Source organism: Eulemur rufifrons, chromosome 17, assembly GCF_041146395.1.
Source record: "Eulemur rufifrons isolate Redbay chromosome 17, OSU_ERuf_1, whole genome shotgun sequence".
Lineage (NCBI taxonomy): Eukaryota > Metazoa > Chordata > Mammalia > Primates > Lemuridae > Eulemur > Eulemur rufifrons.
The window spans coordinates 24,833,752-24,858,562 of NC_090999.1; the positions used below are offsets into that span (position 1 = coordinate 24,833,752).

The 24,811-nt window shown below is 35.4% G+C and overlaps 1 protein-coding gene across 1 annotated transcript in view; it reads right to left on the reverse strand.

The window, feature by feature from the left end:
• Positions 1-24,811, reverse strand: part of CPLANE1 (ciliogenesis and planar polarity effector complex subunit 1) — a 92,579-nt gene that overhangs the window by 53,011 nt on the left and 14,757 nt on the right. Inside the window, exons 15-23 of the mRNA XM_069492005.1 lie at positions 20,437-20,610; positions 16,481-16,709; positions 13,894-14,033; positions 11,408-11,625; positions 8,642-8,806; positions 5,410-5,548; positions 1,449-1,558; positions 1,131-1,289; positions 303-411 (exon numbers count right to left, since the gene is read on the reverse strand). Coding sequence (XP_069348106.1) covers positions 303-411; positions 1,131-1,289; positions 1,449-1,558; positions 5,410-5,548; positions 8,642-8,806; positions 11,408-11,625; positions 13,894-14,033; positions 16,481-16,709; positions 20,437-20,610 — 1,443 coding nt within the window. The remainder of the gene's footprint in view (positions 1-302; positions 412-1,130; positions 1,290-1,448; positions 1,559-5,409; positions 5,549-8,641; positions 8,807-11,407; positions 11,626-13,893; positions 14,034-16,480; positions 16,710-20,436; positions 20,611-24,811) is intronic.

The window sequence follows — 24,811 nt, forward strand, 5'->3', positions numbered from 1 at the left end:
ATGTCAATTTTTTTTTATTTTTTGTAGAAGAGGGGTCTAGCTGTTTGTTGCCTAGGCTGGTCTTGAACTCCTGGCCTCAAGGGATCTTCTTGCCTTGGCCTCCCAAAGTGCTAGGATTATAGGCATGAGCCACTGCACCTGGCCAAATTTTTCTGCAATGGGAAAGTGCTTCTACCTTCTCATACTCCTACCTCTAGAGAATGGCAAAAATGCATAGACACATAAGCAACAGAAAATAATGCTTTCAAACAAAAAGAATCTTCAGCAATTTATCTATTAGATATCTGAAAAATAACAAATACCTTTTACAACACAGTGTCTGAGTCTCTGTTGAAGAGAATGATATTTTTCTCTTAAAGGAACCCTTACATCCTTAGGATTGGGAAATGCTTTCACGAAAATTTCTGCTACCTTCAGAAAAAAAATTTAAGTTTTTTAAGCAACATCATTCTTCTTTTCCTCTTCATTATTCAAACATTTTAACTCAAAACATAAATGCATATTTATTACTAATCATTTGATGTCAGGTCAAAAACTCTCCTTGAGCATGAGTCTGCTGATAGGAATTCAGCATTAACTTTCTTTTTTTATTTTAAAATATTTAATTATAAAAAATTGTGTATATTCAAGGTTTATAACATGATTTAATATATGTACACATTTTGTGCTGATTACCATAGAAAACTAATTAACACATCCATCACTACACATAGTTATTACTTTGTGTGTGTGTGTATGTGCAGGGTGAGGACACTTAAAATCCCCTCCCTTATCAAATTTCATTTAAACAATATACTATTAACTATAGTCACTATGTTGTACATTAGATCCCCAGAAATATTCACCTTATAACTGAAAGTTTGTACCCTGTGACCAGCATCTCCCCATTTCTACCACATCCCTAAGCCCCAGCAATCAACATTCTACTTTCTGCTTTTAGCTTGAATTTTTTAGATTCCACGTATACATAAGACCATACAGTACTTGCCTTTCTGAACCCAGAAGATATAATGCTAAGTGAAATAAGCCAGACACAGAAAGGCAACATCACTCTTAATTAAATTTTTTTTTAAAAATCCGTTAAAGTCTCTGACTCTGATTTAGTTTATTTTTACCTACAATCACATTACCTGTCTGATTGGTGGCAGTTCTCCAATAAGACTCAAAATTATATCCTGAATAAGATCTTCGATATTAAAAAACCGAGAGAAAGGCAGCATTCTATAAGCCCATTCCACTGTACTGAGACAGTGCTCAACCACACAAGAATCAAACTCCACTTCCAGGTCCTAAATGGATATTGAAAAAATTCATTTCCTTTTCGCTTTAGATGGATAGGCCAGAATGAGCACAAAAGAAACTTTTGCTACAAATAGCAAAATTTTCTATTAAGCATTAATTTCCAAGTAATGTTTGTTCATTTTTCTTATTCTTGTTCTGGTAAATACCTTTTCTCCCCTTCTATTTTCTCTTGCTTTCTGATATTGCCTGCAACTATAGGATAACTTATCACGGACATGCAGCATCCAACACAAAGCACAAAGTTCTCTGAAGCAACCTAAAGTAGGAATATAAATAAGAAAACTGCATGAGTATGTACGTTAACATCATAAAAACTCCACCTCTGCTGTTTTTTTTTTTAATAAGTGTCTTTATTTTGTTGATTATAAAAGAAATACATGTTCATTGTAAACTTGTATAAAAGTCTTTATGTAAAAGTCATGGAGATCCTTCCAGAATTTTTATGCATATTACTCTAGAGTATTTTGTGCATATTAGTTACATGAAAATATTGAAAACATATTTGTAGAGTAAATAACTATTTACTATCAGGTTACTTTCTTTATAATGTTATAGTATATTTTAGATTATTTTTCAAAGCCAATATACATAGCTCTACATTGTATAGTTAATTTATTTGGAAAATGACTTCTTGATTTATGTTTAACATTTTTTAATACTAAAAACATTTCTAATATTGAATAATTTTATTAAAAACAATACAACTACACAAAGATATATAAAATAATATTATGTATGCTGTTTTGCAATTAGCTTTTTTTCACCCAATATATCTTGGATATCTTTTCATGGCAATAACATAAACATAAGAAGTCTTTTTTTTTTTTTTTTTTGAGACAGAGTCTCACTTTGTTGCCCGGGCTAGAGTGAATGCCGTGGCGTCAGCCTAGCTCACAGCAACCTCAAACTCCTGGGCTCAAGCAATCCTCCTGCCTCAGCCTCCCGAGTAGCTGGGACTACAGGCATACGCCACCATGCCCGGCTAATTTTTTCTATATATATTTTTAGTTGTCCATATAATTTCTTTCTATTTTTAGTAGAGACGGGGTCTCGTTCTTGCTCAGGCTGGTCTTGAACTCCTGACCTCAAGCGAGCCTCCCGACTTGTCCTCCCAGAGTGCTAAGATTACAGGCGTGAGCCACCGCGCCCGGCCAAACATAAGAAGTCTTTGTATTGCCAACATAGTATTTTGTTGTATGGAGCATTATGATTTAACTATACACAATGCAAAGGGCTCACTATCCAGATAGCAAAACAATTTTCTACTGGTCTGCTAATCTTAAATTTAATTTCTTTTATTATAACTAAAATGTAACCAATTAAGTAAAAACCATCTTCTCTACCAATCTGTGGAATAGCACCTTTTCCTGTGGAGGAAGACAGGTAATACCCTAAAATTTAAGAGTCATTCATTTATGCCTTAATTTTTTTAATAAACCTTATTTTTACACTAAACTGACTTTTATAGTAGTGGTCAGTATTTTCATTTTCTTTAGGAAGCTACTTAATGTATCTTTTTAAGTGACTATTACACAACCAGAAAGTACACTCATTATGGAAAATAGGCTGAAAGCAGGTCTCCAACAAGTCCTATCCACCCTAAGAGAGGGAGGGTGGTGGGTACACCTCCCCAGGGGGACTATCAGGGTCCCCCCTACGGACATTTTCCAACTACATCCCACACCCGCACACCAGATTCTGAGAGATTCTACCAGGGAAGCATGGACCAATCTTTTGAGAAAGGCACCATTGGTAACAGATGTGTTTCACTGTGTCATGTTTCACAGGCATGCGGGGATACAACCAAGGCCAAGAATCAACAAGAGAGAGTGCAGTAGTATACTAAGCAAACACTCAGCTAAATGCATCCTTTATCTATATTTTTCAAACTGTGGATTATAGTCTATTACTAATTATTAAGCTATAAAATCAATTCATTGGCTCTCAACCATTTTAAAAAATATCAAGAGTGCATTGCTCATAGTAAAAGTAAGGATAGTTCATTGAATTTTCATTCCAATTTTACAGGTGTGTGTTTGTACCATCTTGATGTGAAATCTGCATCTTATTGTAAATCATGATCAAAAAAGTTTGAATACCAAAAGAAAAGTAATCAACTGAAACCAGAATGAAAGAGGTTCTACTGGACAAATGTTCTGGTTTCCTCAATAAGTAAATGGCATGAAAAAAAATGGGGGAAAGGAAACTTGTATAGATTAAGAGACACAGGAAAGGAATAGGAAAGGAAACTTTTTAATCTAGCCAAATCACTTCTCAACAATCAAGAGACCAAATCAAGCAAAAGAGTAATTAAATAGTGGACCTCAATCAGGATCAAAATCAAAATATTAAAAATATATGTTTGAATTTTTATTTAAATCACTTCAAAGGAGTATGTTCTATTTATAAGCAAAACTCTTAACTGGGATTGCTGTAAATTTAACTCAGTTCCAGATTTTTAAGAAATGAAATAGGACTGTACATACATTTCCAGGTGACAACAGCCTGGCCCTTTTCTTTTGTTAGAGTAAATAAAAAAATCTCTGAAACTAAGCTGAGAAGCAATCAAGAAGCATTTCAATGTCATTACAGTTGGAAAAACAGACAGCCTGAGCCCCAGGACACATATTATTTAACATTAGTACTAAGGGTGAGTGAGTTAAAAAATAACTTTTTGATTTTTTAAGAGACTGGGTCTCACTGTGTTGCCCAGGCTGCAGTGCAGTGACTATTCACAGACGTGATCACAGTGCACTGCAGCCTCAATGTCCTGGGCTCAAGCAAACCTCCTGCCTCAGCCACCCAAGTAGCTAGGACCACAGGCTCCCACTACCATGTCCGGCTCAAAAAACATTTTTATCAAAGTCTGGAGATAAGAGCAGGGATTAATATAAATGGAACTGATAAGAATTAAGCATTGAGGAGAAAAGAGTTGAATGACATCTAAAGTTTTACTTCTTTTTAAACTTTTTATGCGGATAATTAGACACAGACCATGAACAGGAAATTAATTTATAAAAGGAAACACAAATAGTAACCTAGATGTTCAATATAACTAATCAAAATAAAGACATACTAGTATAGAACTATTATTTTTTCTCATTAAATTAATCTGAAGGAATTATAAAATTTGGCATACTGTTTCAAGAGATATAAAATAGGCATAGTCATTAACTCAGCAATTCCATTTCTGAGAATCTATCTTAAGGAAATATTTCAAAATATAAAAAAAGAACCTGTCATGCCAAAGGCCACTTAAACATATAACAACTTAAATAAATTATAATATGTATGCTAATAAAAGCCATTAAGACTAACAGACATGAGTATAAAATGAAAAGCTTAGGCAGGGTATGTTAAGATAGAACAGCAGGAAACAAAAACTGGTGAGTCAATACTGATAGAGTCCTTGTCTACTTAACGATAGTTGGCAGTATATCCCAAGTATAAGAAGATGACCACAGAGTGGCATTCTTGAGTGCTAAAATTCCAAATTTAAAATATAAAGCAATGACAATAATGTCACAAGTGTCACAATTTGTATTACATAATGCATTTCTAATTTAATGCCCAATATATAGCACATGTATTAATATATTCACGGCTGTTAAAATACAATTTTTTTGGGCTTTTTCTCTTTTTTTTTTTTTTGAGACAGTCTCGCTCTGTTGCCCAAGCCGGAGTGCAGTGGCATCATCATAGCTTACTGCAACCTTAAACTCCTGGGCTCAAATGATCCTACTGCCTCAGCTTCCCAAATAGCTGGGACTACAGGTGCATGTCACAAAGCCCAGCTAATTTTTCTTTTTCTTTCTTTCTTTTTTTTTTTTTTTTTTTTTTTAGAGATAGGGTCTCACTCTTGCTCATGCTGGTCTCAAACTCCTGACCTCCAGCGATCCTCCCACCAGTCTCCCAGAGTGCTAGGATTACAGGCCACCTCGCCTAGCCAAAATACAGTATTTACTTGTTAACACAAAGTAAAATATCATACAACATACTATACTTTGAAGAGTCAATAGTTTCGAAAGTTTCCCAAATCAAATGAAAAATATATCATTATTCATACTTAGGCCTAATACCTAAGCAAACAGTTCATTTTGGACAAACCTATTACTTTAATGGAAACTTCATCAAGCTTGTTGTCTCCAGTTGCTCCAGGAATAAAGAATGCTACACCTCCTTTACAATAATTAAGTAATGACTGAGGGAAAGGATTCAACGAAGGAAGGGACCCTTTCATTCGAATCTGAAAGTTAAGAATAATAGAATATGTTAGTTATCAGTAGTATAAATCATTTTTTAAGGAAACTATAAAAAAATGAACCAGGTAGGATAAACCATACAGAATGGAAAATACGGCAGTTTTCTACTATGTAAGGAATATACCCCTGAAATTAACTAGTTTCATAGATTTACAAATTTAATTCAAGAAATTCACTACATTATATCTCAAAAGAGAAAAGAGATTCTAACTAAATCATTTGTACTCTCTTCTCACTTAGTTTTACCTGTAGAAGGATAATTTAATGCTATTTGTTCCTGGCTTTCCCCACAGGCATAATAAAGAAAATAAAGAAATTTAGGTATCTAAATCTCACCCAAAATAAGACTATGTATAGTAGCTAAAAACAAACACAAAAAATTTACATATATAAGTTACATATATAACTTTTAAAAACTAATCTATAAATGACAGGATTAGGAAGTCACTACTTGGCAACCCCTAATAAAATAATGACTCTAGGTAAGGATCATCAATAAATGCTGAATTAGGTAAAAAATTGATGGGTTGATGGGGACCTTGATAAGATGATGTGATATGACCCAAATTCATTGACCAATCTCACCATCACAAAGAATGAAATGAGCAGAGACATATGCTGCATGATATGGTGCAACAGAAGTACACAACACTTATGTAAAGAATGCATTTCTACGAAAATTTAAACCTAAATCTATTCAAACCTCTCTGCCTCCATGAGTGCAGATTACCAGTTTACAGGAAATAAAAGGAAAGAGGAACAAGTTAAATGATACTAAATGACGAAACAAGCAGACAAATCTAGAATATGGTAGAGGACAAATTACTCAACTTCTCTAACAAACCAAGAATAAAAAGCGGGGGAAGTCTATTACAGATAAAAGGAAAGGGCAGCCGGATGCGGTGGTGCGTGCCTGTAGTCCCAGCTACTCGGGAGGCTGAGGCAGGAGGATCCCTTGCGCCCAGGAGTTTGAGGTTGCTGTGAGCTATGATGACACCACTACACTCTTACTCAGGCAGCAGAGCAAGACCCTGTCTCCAAAACAAACAAACAAACAGACAGACCAGCAGACTTTCAACGTATTTTCTCCTCCTACTAGTCACTTCCCAAAAGATGCAAACTAATCAAATTCCCTTGCAAGCACAGTAATGACAGACTTCCTGTCAAATACATTAATGGCATTTACTAGCAGGATGGTACTAAGAGATATAGACATAGAGCCAGCAAGGAAACAGGGACCCTCAGTCCTACAGCCACAGGGAAGTGAATTCTTCCAATAATCTGAATTAGCCTGGAAATGGATTTTCCCCTAGAACCTCTAGAAAAGAATACAGCTCTGCTGCTACCTTGATTGGCCTTGTGAAACTCTAAGCAGAGACCCAGCTGAGCCACCCTTTTGCCTAGACTTCTGAAGCACAGAAGCTGTGAGATAATAAATGGATATTCTTTTAAGCTGCTAAATTTGTGGTATTTTGTTAGGGTGGAAATAGAAAACTAATAGAGCATAGAATATTTATTTTGGCACCATTTTTAATTGAGATGTAACTCACATACCATAAAATTTACCTTTTTTTTTTTTTTTTGGAGACAGAGTCTCACTCTGTTGCCCGAGCTAGAGTGCAATGACATCATCATGGCTCACCATGACCTCCAACTCCTGGGCTCAAGCAATCCTCCTGCTTCAGCTGGGAGTACCTGGGACTACAGGCATGCACCACCACACCCACCTGTTTCTCTATTTTTATAGAAATGGGGTCTCACTCTTGCTCAGGCTGGTCTTGAACTCCTGACCTCAAGTGACTCTCCTGCCTTGGCCTCCCAGACTGCTAGGATTATAGTGGTGAGCCACTGCACTCCTGGCTAAAATTTGCCTCTTATTTATTTATTTTTAGAGATAAGGTTGCTCAGGCTGGTCTTTAAGAGATCAAGAGATCCTCTCGCCTCAGCACACCAAGTAACTGGGACTATTGGTGCGTGCCACTGTGCCCAGCTGACATTTACATTTAAAAAGTGTACAGTTCAGTGGTTTGTAGTATGTTTTCACAAAGTTAGGCAACCATCACCACTGTCTAATTCCAGAACATTTTCATCACCCCAAAAGAAAACCGTAGGCACTCATTTCCCATTTCCCCCATCCCTTGCCATTGGCAACCACTATTCTATTTCTGTCTCCATTGTGATGACAAAATTTCAAATGAGTACAGTTTTAACTTATATTTTTACAGAGGCTATATACAAATTTTACAAACCTTCTTTCTCTAAAAGTCTAATTTTCAAAAATACTCGAAAACTTCTCAAAGTCCCTCTAAAAGTTCCTACAAAAAGAAGTTGTAGATTCTCGTTTTAAATTGAATTTTAAAGTTACATGCTATCTCTTAAAAAATTTTAATTTTAATAAAGGCTGAATTAAAAATATTTGGAAATGATAAAATTTATTTCCACATTTCAGAGAGCGACAGCGGGCCTACAAAGGACTTGCAGCTGGATAAGGAGACATACCAGGTGTCCCACCGGCTGGAGATCAGATGAAGAATGCAGCAACAGCTTAGCTGAAGTCCGCATAGAAGGGGATGACTGCGGCGGAATCAAACTGAATTGCCCGTCTCAGAAGATAGCGAGGGGTGCCCCTGACTAGTGGAGACTAGTGAAAGGAAACCGCTGAGAACGAACTCTAACTTTCCATGCTTTGAACCCACAGAAGCCTCCACAAATATAGATAATATCTCAGGGAGAAGAGGGAGAAAGCCCTAAACTGAGTTTAAATCTTCAAGGATTATGTGTGTGTGGGGGCTAGGGATGAGGGGCAGGGGAAGTAACTGGAATTCCCTGGAATTAACTTACTAGATTACACTATCTATTGCCAGACAGGACGGAACTAACCTAGAGACCAGATTCAGAGTCTTCATCTTTCACAGAAAGAACCTGGTCTGGCCAGGTTGCTTATTATACATAAACCTAAGATTTATGGATTTATAGGGCAGGATTACTTGAGAAAATATCATAATTATAAACATTATAGTATAAAAATTGGTATTTTTCGTGAACATAGCACATAAATGATTAAGACATTTCCATACCTTCTGCATGACTTTTCTCGCCCACCTCAACTGCAAGATATACCACTGTGCTACAGGAAAAGAACATCGAGCTGCCCGGAAAAGCAAGAGAACACGCTGTAGGATTCCAGACACCTTTTGGCGATTATCTTTTTCAGCTTTTAAAAGAAGATCATCACTATCTTCCTGAGGAAAATAAAATAATCAATTTCAAGGGCTAGTAATAAGGAATTTAAGTTGTTAAAGTGAAAATAAAGATAGGCTAATGATATTCAGTGCTTCTCAAACTGGAATGCTCCTGGAAATTTATGAAGGAAATTTTTAGGCACAGGCTCTGAGATTTCAACTGTAGCTATTTGCTAGTGTCAAGGAAAGATTTCTCTCCCCTCAAACAACATAAAGGGCTAAATTGACCTTAATCCCAAGTGTTACCGTATAACAGTTAAAGTTCACCACTCCTGACTCCACTGGTGGAATGTTACAGAGACAGCTCCTTCTAAGGAGAATATCTTTTCCCTTCCTCTGCCTCGAAAAATCCTACAATATTCAATGTCACCTCCTCTCTGAAGCCCTGGCCCTCTGTGCTATACTAGCACTTTGCTCACACTTCCATTGTAGCTTTTACCAATTTATTCTGTACTGATTTATGTTTCTGTTTCCTACTGTACTGACAACTCCTAAAACCAAAGCCTTGTCATTTCATGTATTATCCATAATGAACAGAATAAAGTCCCACATGTATTACAGGGCCCAATAAATGTTTGTTGAATAAATGCTATTCAAACCAGTTGATAAAGATTATTTTCCCAGAGCAAGAAATAATGTGAGTATGTAAACATTTGCTTCCCCAATATCCTTCCTCCCTGCCCACTTCTTAACAGTACTCAGTTTTTGTCTGGGTACCTACCTCTCTCCTACATAGCCCATATGATTCAGGGAAAGCTGATCCCACATCCCCAGCTTCCAAGGAAGGCCCTAATCACATGCCAAGAAGTACCTTGCATTAACCCTAGCCAAGGTGACTGACTAAAGGACAGGCATGTGACCTAAGCCAATCTCAGAGTAAATCTCAGTATTCTTGCTTAGAATGCTGGGACAGAAGTAATTTTGCTGTTTTTCTTTGTCCCTCTCCTTCTCCTGTGGACATGGACAAGGTGTCCTTAGAAGCTGTTGGAACCCTTCCTTCTCCCACCAAGGGAGCCAGCTTTCAGGTGAAGATGACACCTTAGAAAACAAACTAAAGAGAAAAAAACAGCCCAATTTTTGGTAACATAACTGAGTCAGAAACCTTCCTACAATCGGTTTCTCAATTGTGTAAGCCAGTAAGTATCTTTATTGTTTAAACCATTTTGACCAAATTTTCTATTACTTGCAGCACAAGGGATTCTAATCGATATATGGTGACATTTAGGAGAAATTCTACCACTGAAAATTACTTTAATAAAAAATAATAAAATGAAACACTACTAAAAATAATAACCACTCAGATTACTCAAACTGGTATCAGCACAGAAAATCCAAAACTACCTTTAATGCCCCTTCTAATTTCTAAACCAGTATATCGAAGACTTAGATGTGAGAGAAAGATTGAATTATTGAAAACTGCCATGGACTATTTATTCCTGCCGTCTGTATATTATATTTGTAATATCAACAAGTGAAATAAATTTTAACCTATCAAAACGTTAACTCTAGGCTGGGAGCGGTGGCTCACTTCTGTATTCCTAGCACTCTGGGAGGCCGGCCGAGGTGGGAGGATCGCTTGAGGTCAGGAGTTCGAGACCAGCCTGAGCAAGAGTAGGACCTAGTATCTACTAAAAAATAGAAAAAAATGAGCCGGGTATGGTGGTGAGCGCCTGTAGTCCCAGCTACTTGGGAGGCTGAGGCAGGAGGATCACTTGAGCCCAGGAGTTTGAAGTTCCTGTGAGCTAGGCTGACACCACGGCACTCTAGAGACAGAGCGAGACTCCTGTCCCAAAAAACAAAACAAAACAAAAAAAACAAAATAAACTCTAAATATAACAAATGGGAAGTAAAGAAAAATCTAGATATAGATAGAAGCTAAAATAGTGAAACAGGAAGTAGTAAAGGAACAATACCAGAATCACTTCAAAGTATTAATCAAATATTTTTAAAATATAAATAATTTATAGTAACACTTTAAATCTTAAAAGCAGCTAATTGTAATGTTATGATTTGTAATAAGAGCAGATGAAAAGTTCCTGAAGGGAATATAGTATTGCTATTTATAAGACACAACTATCAATTAAATAATGCAAGAGGAAAAAATAACATTTCAAATCAAAAATCAAAATAAGTCTTTCCAAAAAGACAAAAGAAATAAAAAGACTGAAATAGTGTATGGCTTGTAATTCTGACATTCATTATTTTATTTGTTACCCTAAACAAATGCTGTTTTTCAAAAGTCCAGATATTGAGAAATATCTCTTAATTTTGCAATATTATTACAATGATTTTAACATTTATTAAAGAATTTCTATGTGTCTCAGGTCCTGAGCTGGAAGCTTTTACAGGATATCTCACTTACTCTTCACAATAATTCTATGAGAGGTACTATCATCACCTGCATTTTACCGATAAGGAAAATTAAACAGCAGTTTAGCACATTATCTGAGATCATACGATTAGTAAACAGCAAAGCTGGGACTCACAAGTTTGTCTTCAGAACCTGCATTTTCGATGTGATGACTATCATCAAGCTGATTATTTTAAGAATAAGACAAAATCAACTTTAAATTAGTTAAAAAGATAATGCATTAAGCTTACTTCACTAAGAATAGCTGGCTGGGGACAAAATAATGGAGGAGCTGGAAGATACAAGCCGACTGGCACTAAGCCCCACAGTCTCTTACTGAAGTCCTTGGCAGAGTCTATCAGAAGCTGAAATGTCTCTGACAGAATATCCGCATCAGCCATAACTGATGCTTTCAGTACTTCTTGCACTGAACCAAATAGCAGATTTGCATCTTCTTCTTCAATGGGATCTACCAAATACAAAATGTGGTAAAAGTTAAAATTTATATGAAACTTCTCATCCTATTTTGTAGAATAAAATTTCAAATCTAAAAAAGCTGACCGTCAAGAAGGAACATAATGGTTGACATGCAAAACATCCAAACTCATAGATGGAAATTTATGAATTCTCCTGTTACTTAAAAATTATAGGCAATCAGAGCATAAAAGTTATTTTACAGAATTAGATATTATAGTAACAACTATACAATAAAAATATTCCTGGAATATAGTTCTGAGTAAAAAAAGTAATCGTATTTGAAAAAATATTAATGAGAAAAAGAATATAAAGAAAGACACCAAAATAATATATATTATGTGAAGGCAGTGGGAGAGTAATTTTTTTTCTTTTCTTAATAGTCTATGATAGTACTTTTATAATAACATAAGTTAATAAAAATGACTTATGAAAAATACAAAATAGCTATACATATAATATGGCTTCAACTATGTAAATATCTGTATATATGTGGACATGTCTCAGAAGGCAGAATGCAAGGAGATGCAAATGGTAGAATCGGAGACTTAGAGTTTCTTTCTATTCTGAAATATTGTAAGCATATCGTATAGAACATGACGAACATTCATCTACTGGCTTATAATCCTTTCTGATATTAACACTTTTGCTATATTCAATTTAGGTAGCCACTGCCCAGAATTTGGTGCAGATACATTGGAATTCCAATTAGATATACATTACCTTTCTGTTCTATATACAAGGCTTAACATCTCTTTCATATTTTTCAACTCTGTTTCTTTATATATTTTGTATATATTTATCTTTATATCCCTATATATTCTGTAGGTATATATAGCTCAGGTTCATCTTCCAGTTCACTCATTCACTCTTAAACTAGTCTAATAACTTCAACCATCTACTGAACTTTTTCTTTCAAAATCAGGTTTGTTGAGGCATAATTTACATATAATACAATTCACCCTTTTTAAAGTATACAGTTCAATAAATTTTAACAAATCTACACAGGCCTATTAGAACATTTTCATCACTCCAAAAAAGTTCTCTTATGCTCCTTTGTAGTCAATCCCCCCCTCCTTACTCTAAGGCAACCACTTATCTGTTTCCTGCTCCTCTAGTTTTTTATAGAATGCCACATTAATGGATCCATACAGTATGTAGTCTGTTTATGATTTCTTTCATTTAGCATAATGGTCCTGCAATTTATCTGTGTTGTTTCATGTTATCAGTAGCTTGCTCCTCTTTGTTATTATTCCATTTTACAGATGTATTGCAATTTGCTTATCCATTCACCAGTTGATGAACATTTGGGGTGTATCCAATATTTTGGCTGTTATGAAAAAGCTGCTACGAACACTCATGTATGGATCTTTGGGTGGACCTATGTTTTCATTTCTTTTGGGTAACATTTAGGAGTGAAATCCTTTGAGTTTTTACTTGCTCTTTGTTTCTTAACTCTGTGGGAGAGTTTTCAGATCATCTAAAACAACATAATGCCATAACTAGAAGATCAGATTTGGGATTTTTTAGTCCCTTTCTTAAAATTCAATTTTCATGTAGTAACAGTATCTTTTCATTAATTAAAAATAGAATTGCACAGAAAAATTTCAAAGAAAAGTTTACCCTTAGATTTCCAAGTATTATGGATTCTCTCAAAAAAAAGTTATAAGTTTTAGGAATCTAGAGTTAGAAGTCTCACTTCTTAATGACGTAAGCATTAAAAGAAACATGAGGGCCCCACAATTGTCGTGGTTTTACCATTCAATATACAATTTTAAATAACTGATTAAATTGCTTTTTGTCTAAATTCCTCCAACTTCAAAACATAAAAATTTTCTACGATTCCTAAGTAAATACAATACATGTAATACATTATTTTTAATTTTTTAATACCACTTTGAAATTTTCAAATAAAAAATATTCATGATTTATGCACTAGGTGAAAGTTGAACTAAATCACTTCCACATACCCTTCCAGGTTTGAGATTCTATGAATCTATGGCTACAAAATTATGCAAATGGAGCAAAATACAATTAGCATAAAAGTATATATGGAAAATCAGAAAATCATTCAGTTATTAATCCTTGTGTTTTGAGCTGGCATCAATTTTGGATGCTCCCATGATTATAAATATCATACTTTTATTTTTGATAAGTTTATTTCAAAGTGTTAACACATTTGTTGACATTTATAAGCTTTTAAAAATATCATAAGGTTTATATTAACCTGATACAAGTGTCAGACCTTATACAGATAACATACCTGTAAATTGTTTATATTTAGTGCCCATTTCATTTTTTGCTTCTAAAGAGGCTGGCTGACCTAAAAAACACTGCAGTTTTTCCTGAAAAATCTGTGCTGGAGTTATATTTAATGGTAGATTCAGACCCTTTTTCTTGAACCTGAAATGATAGCAAATTAAGGGAAATGAATCCAAATTTTGAAGAAAGGAAAGATTTCACACATCAAGAACTAAATATGAAATTTTAAGAAACAATGGAATTCACTTTTGGAATTCATCCTACATCTTAAAAAAATATTCAAGGAAATATTATTTTAAGTGGGCTTCCATGATTACGATCCTAATATATTTCCCCATTTTCATTTCCAACTGCTGCCCTAAACATGTACAAAGGCACATGTACCCAAATGTTTATAGCAGCACAATTCACAATAGCAAAGATGTGGAAACAACCCAAATGCCCATCAATACATGATTGGATTAGTAAACTGTGGTATATGTATACTATGGAATATTACTCAGCTATAAGGAATGATGAAGATACAACATCTCTATGGTTCTCCTGGAGAGAGTTGGAACCCATTATATTAAGTGAAGTATCCCAAGAATGGAAAAACAAGCATCACATGTACTCACCAGAAAATTGGTTTCCCTGATCATCACCTAAATACAAATCTGGGAACGACACCAATTGGACATCAGACTGAGGTGGGGGGTGGGGGAGGGGATGGGGGTATGCCTACACAATGAGTGCATTGCGCACCGTTTGGGGAGTGGTAACACTTGAAGGTGCTGACTCGGGAAAGGGGGGGTGGGGAAAAAAATATTAAACTATTGTTTTTAACTTGCACTGTTCACTTAATAATTTATCATGAATATTTCCCATATTAAAAAAAAATAAAAATAAATAAAAATAAAAAAATAAATAAAAAAAAAAACAAAAAACAAAACAAAAAAAAACACGTACTCTATCCAAACTGAACAAAAACTTGTGTTTTACCAAATGCTTTTGCACATGTTTGCAATGTTCTCTTTCCCTATAGCTGCTCAATTTGTCAAGACTGCCAATTTGTCAATGCCCATCACAAATGATATCTCCTACATAAAGTATTTCCTGTCTTTCGCCCACTTGATAACACTTTCTCCACTGTACCATCGGCACTTTGCTTATCATACTATGTAAGTTATAATAATGTTTTGTCCTATTTTCTTACTTAGTTTATTCATTCATTTTTAGAGATACTGTCTCACTCTGTTGCCTAGGCCAGAGTACAGTGGCACGATCTTAGCTCAGAAATCTTAGCCAATTGTAACCTCGAACTCCTGAGCTCAAGGCAATCCTCCCACCTCAGCCTCCCAAGTAGCTAGGACTACAGGTACACACAACTATGCTCAGCTAATTGTTTTTAATGTTTATTTTTTTGTAGAGACAAGGTCTTGCTATGTTGTCCAGGCTGATCTTGAACTACTGACCTCAAGTGATCCTCCCACCTCATCCTCCCAAAGCACTAGCATTACAGGCATGAGCCACCACATTCAGCCTGTTTTCTCTATTAAAGTATAGAAACTATGTGCCACTGAAGTTTATATCCACCAAAATACCTTGCATAGAGCTTGGAACACAGCAGTTAATAAATAAATCTATGTTGAATATTGAATTGAAAAATATATAAAAGACAGCACTGCTATTATATTCAGAAAAGTTAAAAATCAAAGATTAATTAGCTTAAAATGCAAATCCTATCTGGATAAATTCTCCCATTGACCATAAGCCCTTTAAGGGCATTACTAATATACCAATATGCTAAATCAGTGGTTCTCAACCTTTTTGGCACCAGGGACCAGTATCATGGAAGACAATTTTTCCATGGACCTGGGACGGGGACGGTTTTGGGATGATTCAAGTGCATTACATTTACTATGCAGTCAAACCTCTCTGCTAATGATAATCTGTACTTGCAGCTGCTCCCCAGTGCTAGCATCACTGCCTCAGCTCCACCTCAGATCATCAGGCATTGGATTCTCATAAGGAGAGTGCAACCTAGATCCCTTGCACATGCAGTTTACAGTAGAGTTCGTTCTCCTACAAGAATCTAATGCTGCTACTAATCTGACAGGAGGCAGAGCTTATGTGGTGATGTGAGTGATGGGGAGGGGCTATAAATACAGATTCCTCACCCACTGCTCACCTCCTGATGTGTGGCCGGTTCCTGACAGCCCATGGACCAAACCAATACTGGTCCACAGCCCAAGGATTGGGGATCACAGTGCTAAATAAATATTTTAACACAAATTAAGTAAGCCATTGAGCTGCCCAACACAGTGACCACTAACTGCATGTGGCTACTGAAATTTAAATTAATTAAAATTAAATGGAAAATTCAATTCCTTGGTCTCCCTAGCCACATTTCAATAGTTACTCGTGGTTAGTGGCACATACTGGGCAGCACATATACAACATTTCTGTCATTGAAGAAAGTTCTACTGGACAATGCTAAAGTAAGGATTACACATAAAATGTAAATACCAGCAATAAGAGAAATAGAGAATACTTTAGATGGTACTATTATACTTTATCTTAACTCAAGCTTGCCTAAAAATACATACCTCATAAAATTGCTATCATGTTTACAGAACAGTTGGAAGGCCACACCAATTGAAACAGATGTCTTCCAGTCTCCAAGTTTATGTGCCAACCACACAGCCTCTGGAACCAGGCCACCAATGAATAATAGTTCCAGTGCATATTCAACTGTCCATACATTACAGAGATTCTGATCTCTAACAACACTGGCCACCTTAGAATGTTGCAGAGGAATAAGTCGAAGGGACTGCTCTGTGAGTAAATTAAAGAAATGGATATTATAATTACATATATCCAAAACTCTTGCCTCCTGACATGGGTATATTTATCTCTTCAATTAGTATTTTCTACACAAAACCACAATAAGGAAGATACATACAAAATGGGCTAAAGTAATATTAAACATGCTCTAGAACAGTTTTTTAACACTGAAGAATGTGCCTCATTAGTGGGCCATGAAACAAATGCCTGCATTCTTTAAAAAATGAAAGAGAAAAAATAGAAACGGAATAGAAATTATCAGAGTGCATTACACAAAATAAAGGTAAATACTGTTAAATGAAACTTTTGTGTCAGATAACATGTACATACATACAAAAAACATTTATATATACTGGGTCACAATGTACAATTTATTACCGTAGGCTGCTTGGAAGTATATGCTTATATCTCATACTAGATTATGAAATTTGGAGGGCAGATGCTTCATTTTATCTGACTTTGCATTATCCATAGTGTCATACAATAAAAGACTAATTTGAGGTAATACTCAAGCATATTAAGTGTTCAATACATCAGTGTTCATTAGAAAATAGAAAAGTGTGATTTTCACTAACCCTGACTAAATGACAAGATTCCAGTCAGGCCTGGGATTTAATACAAAAGGGTACTATCCTTCCCTCTAGCCTTTTGTACCTTTCCCTAAACTGAAGTAACTTGATAAAGTAACTTGAAAATATGATGACAGAAATGTTATTTTAAAAGTCTATGTTGATAAGGTTTTCACTCATTCTCTTAACATAAAAGTGGTAAACAGGATACATGGGCTTCTACTTCCTGAAATTAAATGATTAGTTTCTCACGTGACTTATAAGGCCATCCCCTACAGCAAGTATTAACATTTTAGCTCTTTGACAAACACATCTACATAAAACAAAAACATTTTCAATCACTGGGATGTCTGATTCTCTATAGGCAAAAGAGCCAGGAGATTGACTAAATTTTTCCTATTTTTACTTACTAAGAGCAAGGCACTATACTATTTAAATAACCTGAATGACTTAATTTTCTGAAAATTTTACTACTTTACGCAATAAAAAAGTTTACTACTTTTTTAAACATCACACCAAATAAGCTACCCAAATCCCCAATACATTGTACCATCAGTTCTGATTAGAAAAATTAACATGAAATGTATTCTAAGTTAAGACTGCTGATTTTCTCATTTTTCAAGATACTCAGAAACTAAAGGAATTAAAGCACATATATAAAATTTTAGATATTTAAATTTTCAATAATTATAACCTTAGGCATAGGAAGACAATACAAAAACCTTCTCTACTACCCTCACCTCTCACTGGGAAGATATTTACACAGGGAATAAAAAGGTATGTCTCTGGGCTTTTATGAGTGTTTATGACTCTGTCCAAGAACAAGTTAATAATTCTATCCCCCTTCTTCCTAGAGTGTGATAAACATCAGTCTTCTTTAGGTACATAAACTGACCTGCAAAGCTGAGGATTATAAGCAAACAGCAAAAGTCCTATAATTATTGCAGGATAAGAAAGACAAGAAATTGAGACAAATTTTCTAAGTACCAGGATTTTACTCTTTTTAGATTTTTGTGAAAACCACATGAAATACTGCTTGTCTTCATCAGTAAAATAATTTGGGTTAAGGACACAATTTGCTGTCAGAAACTTTACTACCAAAAATAGGGAACACATGTATATATGCCTAGGTTATGACAAAAAAGAGTTTGAATACAAAACCACTATAATAATAACAAACCATGTCAAATGTATGAGGAAATAAGTTATACAAATCTGAGAGTCTTAGAAGGAAGCATGAGGTCAGAGAAAGAAGCACAGACTATATTCAGAGAGAAAAGGCAGGCAGAGGCAGTTGTATCTGAGGTCTAACCAAGTAAAATAGGACGTGGTGGAGGGAGACAGGGAAGTGGTCTAGATCCTGGAAGAAAGTGAGGCACCTTTTTCTCTCAGGACCAACTCCTCTTCTTAGGGAAGCAGGGACCTACTAGAAAAGGGACCACTAGAGAATTTCCCTTCTGATTCTATCTCCTCTTTCTGGGGACGCAGCACGTCCTGAAAAACCCCAGACAAAACTGGAGAGCACTGCAATGGAAGCAGCCCAGGTGGGTGAGGATAGTCTTCCACTCCTACCCATATCCTCAGACAATCACAGAACATAAGAGGCTGAACACATAGCTCAAAAATCATGGTTCTATGATTATATTAGCTCACCCCTTGTTGCTGCCTCTATTAAATTTTTAATTACATTATAACATGTACAACTCTGGCCTACATATGTATCAGTTCAAGTCATCTTTGCTTAAAGCCTTCCAATAACTTCCCATTATACTTAAAATTCAGATTCCTTAGCATGGCTTACATCATCTAGCCCCTTTTCTGACTGCATCTCATGTCACTCTCCACCTCATCCTCCAATTTACAGATCACATCAGTTTTTTAGTTTGTCAAACACATCAAAGCTTATTCTTGCCCTGGGTGAGGCTTTTGCACAAGCTCAGTTTATAATGCCCTATACCCTGAAGGCTGGCTATTTCTCGTTATTGAGAGCTCAACTTAAATTTCACTCCTCAGAGAGCTCCTCCTGAAACTCCCAATCTAAAAAAGCTACCCAGTCACATTGCATTACTCAATTTTAATTCCCTCCATGACAATTATCACCATTTGATATATCTTACTTATGTATTCATTTATTTAATTGTCTGTCTCAACCTATTAGATGTAAATCCCATAAAAGATCAAGTCCTTTACCTGTTTTGTTCATGGCAGTTAGGATAAATCTGTTACAGATATTATAGAAAAAACAAAAACAAAAAAAACTACAAATGTTTTCATATTATCAATTTCATGTGGTATAATCTGTAGCACCTAGAACAGTGACTGGCACATAGTAGGCACTTAATAAATGTTAGTAGAATGGAGCTGGGCATGGTGGCACATGCCTGTAGTCCCAGCTACCTGGGAGGCTGTGGTGGCAGGATCACTTCAGCCAGGAACTCGAGCCCAGCCTGGGCAACATAGTGAGACACTATCTCAAAAAAAAAAAAAAAAAAAAAACCCAAAAAGAGTAGAATGAATGAGTATCATAGAAATTTGTGTACATGTTTATCTCCATGAGTGCATGGCAGTTATTTAGCACAGGATTGGGTGTACTTTGACCATATTAATGTAATTATTAAATTTAAAAAGTAAATGGTCCAAATAAAATTATAGAAGTAAATTGTTTAAATAAAATTAAATTCTAAATCAGCAAACTCGAAATTTGCTAAATGTCAACATTTTTATATAAATGAAGGTGGCAGCTCTTTTACTTTAAAAATGGAAGCTTTAGGCTAGTCCAAGGGCAGTGGTATTCACAAGTCATTGATCACAACAGTGACAGGTTTTATTTCTTCTCCACTCCCACTGCTTCACTTGACTAGCCTAAAGAAAAATATTTAAAAAAAAAATTTTTTTTAAATGAAGCTTTATAAATCTCAATTTGCCCAAGTTTTATAATAAAAAATCCTTATTCAATAAAAACAAATCTAAGCAATTACCTTTCTCAGATTCTACTCCTTCACAAATATTAATAGTCATTGAGCACCTCCTATGTGGCAGGCACTGTGCTAGAACAGTGCTATTTCTATACAATAATGAGCTCTGTATAATTTTAAATATTTTATTATGTCCAAAAAGAGAGGTGAGAAAATGATTGTTTGCCATATTACCTGTTTTAATATGAAGTGGAGGAAGAATGTTCACATTGTGAGGTGGCAAAATGCAAAGCTGCTGATTGGTGAAATAGGCAGCCATGAACCGAGCCATGGACTGGACAACTCTCACTGCGGCCTCAGGGTGAGCATTTCCAGTCACCCCACCTGCACAGTGAGACTTCTCCGGAACTGTGGAGGACAGCAAACAACCAAAGGAGGTAAGTTCCCACCATTATACAAGAAGAAAATTATAATTAAAGTTTTCTTGAGAGGAGCACCCATGTCCTATACAATCTAAGTTATTATAGGTATCCATACTTCTTGAAGACAACAAGAACAAAAATAATTACAGTTGACGCTTGAAAAACATGGGTTTGAACTGCATGGATCCACGTATTCACGGGTCTTTCCAATAAATATACTGGAAAAATTTTTGGAGATTTTCAACATAGTCTAGAAATATCCAAAAAATTAAGAAAAAGTATGTCATGAATGTATAAAATATATGTAGATACTAGTCTATTTTACCATTTACTACCACAAAATAGATACAAATCTATCATTAAAAAGTCAAAATTGATCAAAACTGAAGCATATAAAGACTATACATAGTGCCATTTGTAGTCCAAGAGTCATGTAAGCAAACATAAAGATGAAGTATTAAATCATAACTGCATAAAATTAACTATAGTACATACTGTACTACTGTAATAATTTTGTAGCCACCTCCTTTTGCTATTAAAGTGAGCTCAAGTATTGCAAGTACCTGATTAAAATGCCATGTGAGGACAGGGGCACTGTGGCTCACACCTGCAATCCCAGCACTTTGGGAGGCCGAGGACAGGAGGATTGCTTGAGGCCAGGAGTTTGAGACCAGCCTGAGCAACATAGGGAGACCCTATATCTACAAAAAATAGAAAAATCAGCTGGGTGTGGTGGCCCGCATCTGTAGTCCCAGCTACTCAGGAGGTTAAGGCAGGAGGATGGCCTGAGCCTGGGAGTCTGAGGTTGAAGTGAGGTATGATGATGCCACTGCACTTTAGCCATAGCAACAGAGCATGACCCCAACAACAATAAAAAATATCATGTGATGCTAATTGTCTCCACATGGGCAGTCTACTTCTTCTGTAAATATGTGTATTGTAGTAAAAAGTGATCTCTCATGATTCTCAAATATTTTTCATTATGTGTATTGCAATACCATAAACCTTGAGTAACATCATGGGACCCATACAAAATGCCAGAGTACTCCCAAGAATCAGAGAAAAGTCATAACATTATAAGAAAAAACTGAATTGCTTGATGCGTACTATAGATTGAGGTCTGCAGCTACAACTGTCTGCCATTTCAGACAGAGGATTTTTCTTGTAAACAGACAACATAAACTTACGGTATCGATAAACACAGTACAGTACTATAAGTGTACTTTCTCCTCCTCATGATTTTCTTAATAGCATTTTCTTTAGCTTACTTTATTCTAAGAATTCAGGATATCATACACGTAACATATAAAATGTTTTAACCAACTGTTTATATTATCGATAAGGCTTCCTGCCAACAGTAGGCTATTATTTGGAGGAGTCAAAAGTTATACATGAATTTTCAGCTGCACAAGGGGTTGGGCACAGCTAATCCATGCATTGTTCAAAGGTCAACCGTAGTCCATAATTATGAGCACATACACTTAGGAACTGTTCACGACTTTTAATGGTTTTATTTTTAAAATGGAGGAATCAATACAAAACAATCCAGCCATGATGGCCTTAAGAGTTTAGCATTTCATTACTTATTTTCTCTTTTTCCTTCCCTTTCCATGTTTTTTTTTTAGGAGGGAACAGGGATCACTACGAAAATAATATGAAAAACACCAAAACAGAGATTCTTAATGCTTTTGTCTGTGCTATTAGATCTGAGCATTCTAGTATACTCCCATTAGCAGTAGTGGCTCAGTAGTATAAGATTCTTTGGGGAGGTAGTGGCAAAAAGAATGTGTGCAGTGGAGAGAGAAGGCCAGGGGGTAAGTGGGGCAAGGGGAGAGTTACATCAAAATTTCTGGGGTGATTCTGATATGCACTAGCAAGAGCACAGGACATTTATCATTCCCACCTGAGAATCGAAACGCAATAATAATATAAAGTAGCATTCAGCAATTTGAAAATAAATTAGTTTAAAACAACTAAAGACTACATAAATACTAAAGTTAACATTAATGTTTATGAAATTTATGGCCCCAACAAGAGAAAGATATCTTTCTTCTCAGAAATTTGGTACATATTCACAAGAAATTAAGTTCTATATGTGTATGGACCAGTTCTATTTTGTTCACTGTATAACCTGAGCACCTAGCAATTCTCCTCTCATATAGTGGACATTGAAAAGAATATTGTTAATAATAAATGTTTGCTAGGTGTTTTTTTTTTTTAATAAAAGGGATCTTGAGAAAATTTTATTAGCCTTCAAGCAGTAGTCTTCATTTGGTCACTATAATGTTTAGAAAAATCATACCATTTCTTCACGTTCAAGTTAAAAATACATGGGTAAGAATTTTTTTCTCCTGGGAAAAACTAACTTTAGGAATTACACAAAGGCAAGATTTCAAGTAATTTTTATCATGCAAAATTCAGAAATAAGCCCCTTACAATAGGGAACGACCTGATTATAAAATTATTGTCACAGAGTAAAGCTGTAACAATTTAGAGGTTAAAAAAAATCTGAAAAGATAACTCTATATAGGGTGCAGTAATGTTAATAATGGCAACCATTTTATTATGCAATAAAAATTAAGTTATAACTATATACAATGATTTAATAAGGTAGGTATGCAGGAAAAAATTAACATAGCAGGCCTGACTACTTGAAATGCCTGCTTGTAAGGTTGGCGCTTGGCTGGCACCTAGAAACTTGCATTTTGGGAAAATGTCTACCACCCTAACTGATAAGAATGGCTCAATGAGCCTAAACTGTTTGTATTAGACAATGGTTTATGTGCAACACCTGTTTTTACTAAGCGACTATAGGATTTTGGTATGTGCTATGTAAAAGGGGTTTATGTGACTGGGCTCTAATAAAAATCCTAAGCACTGAGGTTCTAATGAGCTTCCCTGATAGAAACATCTCATATATGTTGTCATAATTCATGACTGGGAGAATTAGGGACATCCTGTGTGACTATAATGGGAGAGGATTCACAGAAGCTTGCGCCTGGTTTTCTCCAGACTTCACCCCATGCACCTTTTCCCTCTGCTAATTTTGCTCTGTATCCTTTCATTGTAATAAATCATAGCTATGAATACGACTATGTGCTAAGTCCTGTAAGTCCTCCTAGTGAATCATCAAACTTGAGGGGTAGTCTGGGGACTCCCAATCCAGTAAGTATATGCATAATATATTTTAAATAATCATCATTAAAAATTAAAACAAATGAATTCCTATAGGTTCAACTTATCTTGAAAGTCAAATCATGTAAAGACAATATTGTGAAAAAAATGAAGACTATCAAGTCATTTAAAAAGTCATATGTAAGGCCAGGTGGCTCACACATGTAACCCTAGCATTCTGGGAGGCCAAAATGGGAGGATCGCTTGAGGTCAGGAGTTTGAGACCAGCCTGAGCCAGAGTGAGATCCTGTCTCTACTAAAAGTAGAAAAAATTAGCCAGAAATGGTAGCAAGTGCCTGTAATCCTAGCTACTTGGGAGGCTGGGGCAGGAGGATCACTAGAGCCCAGGAATTTGAGGTTCAGTGAGCTATGATGATGCCACTGCACTCTAGTCTGGAAAACAGAGCAAAAAAAAAAAAAAAAAAAAAGTCACATGTCTTTCACTCATACATAGCTAGTAGACCTTTCTGGAGGGCAATTTGACAACAGGTATCAAAAGTCTCAAACCAGGGGTACTCTGATCAAGTAAACTCGTTTCTAGGAATTTATCCTAAAGAAATTATTAGTGAAATGCTCACAAATATTTATGCACATTTCAGCATTAAAATGTGCAATAATAGAGAAAAGGCCCAACAGATGTTTGTAAAATATTCATTGACATTGGAAAATATTCATAATTTTAAGACTACAAAATAGAATACATAGCACTGATAATATACATATATACATGTGTCAAAAGATCCTACATAAAAAAGTAGAATTGTGATTTTATTCTCTTTATACTTTTCCATATTTTCAAAATTTTCTAAAATGAACATGTATTACTTCCATAATGAACACAAAAATTTTAAAAAAGATAAAAATCACACAGTAAGAAATCTATAAATAGTGGCTGAAACAATAAACAAAGTCAGTATGGATTCCATTTAAAAAGTTCTGATACGTTGGGCCTTTCAGACACAATCATATGTATAGTATACATCTAATAGTTTACCACTCAATGAACATTATAT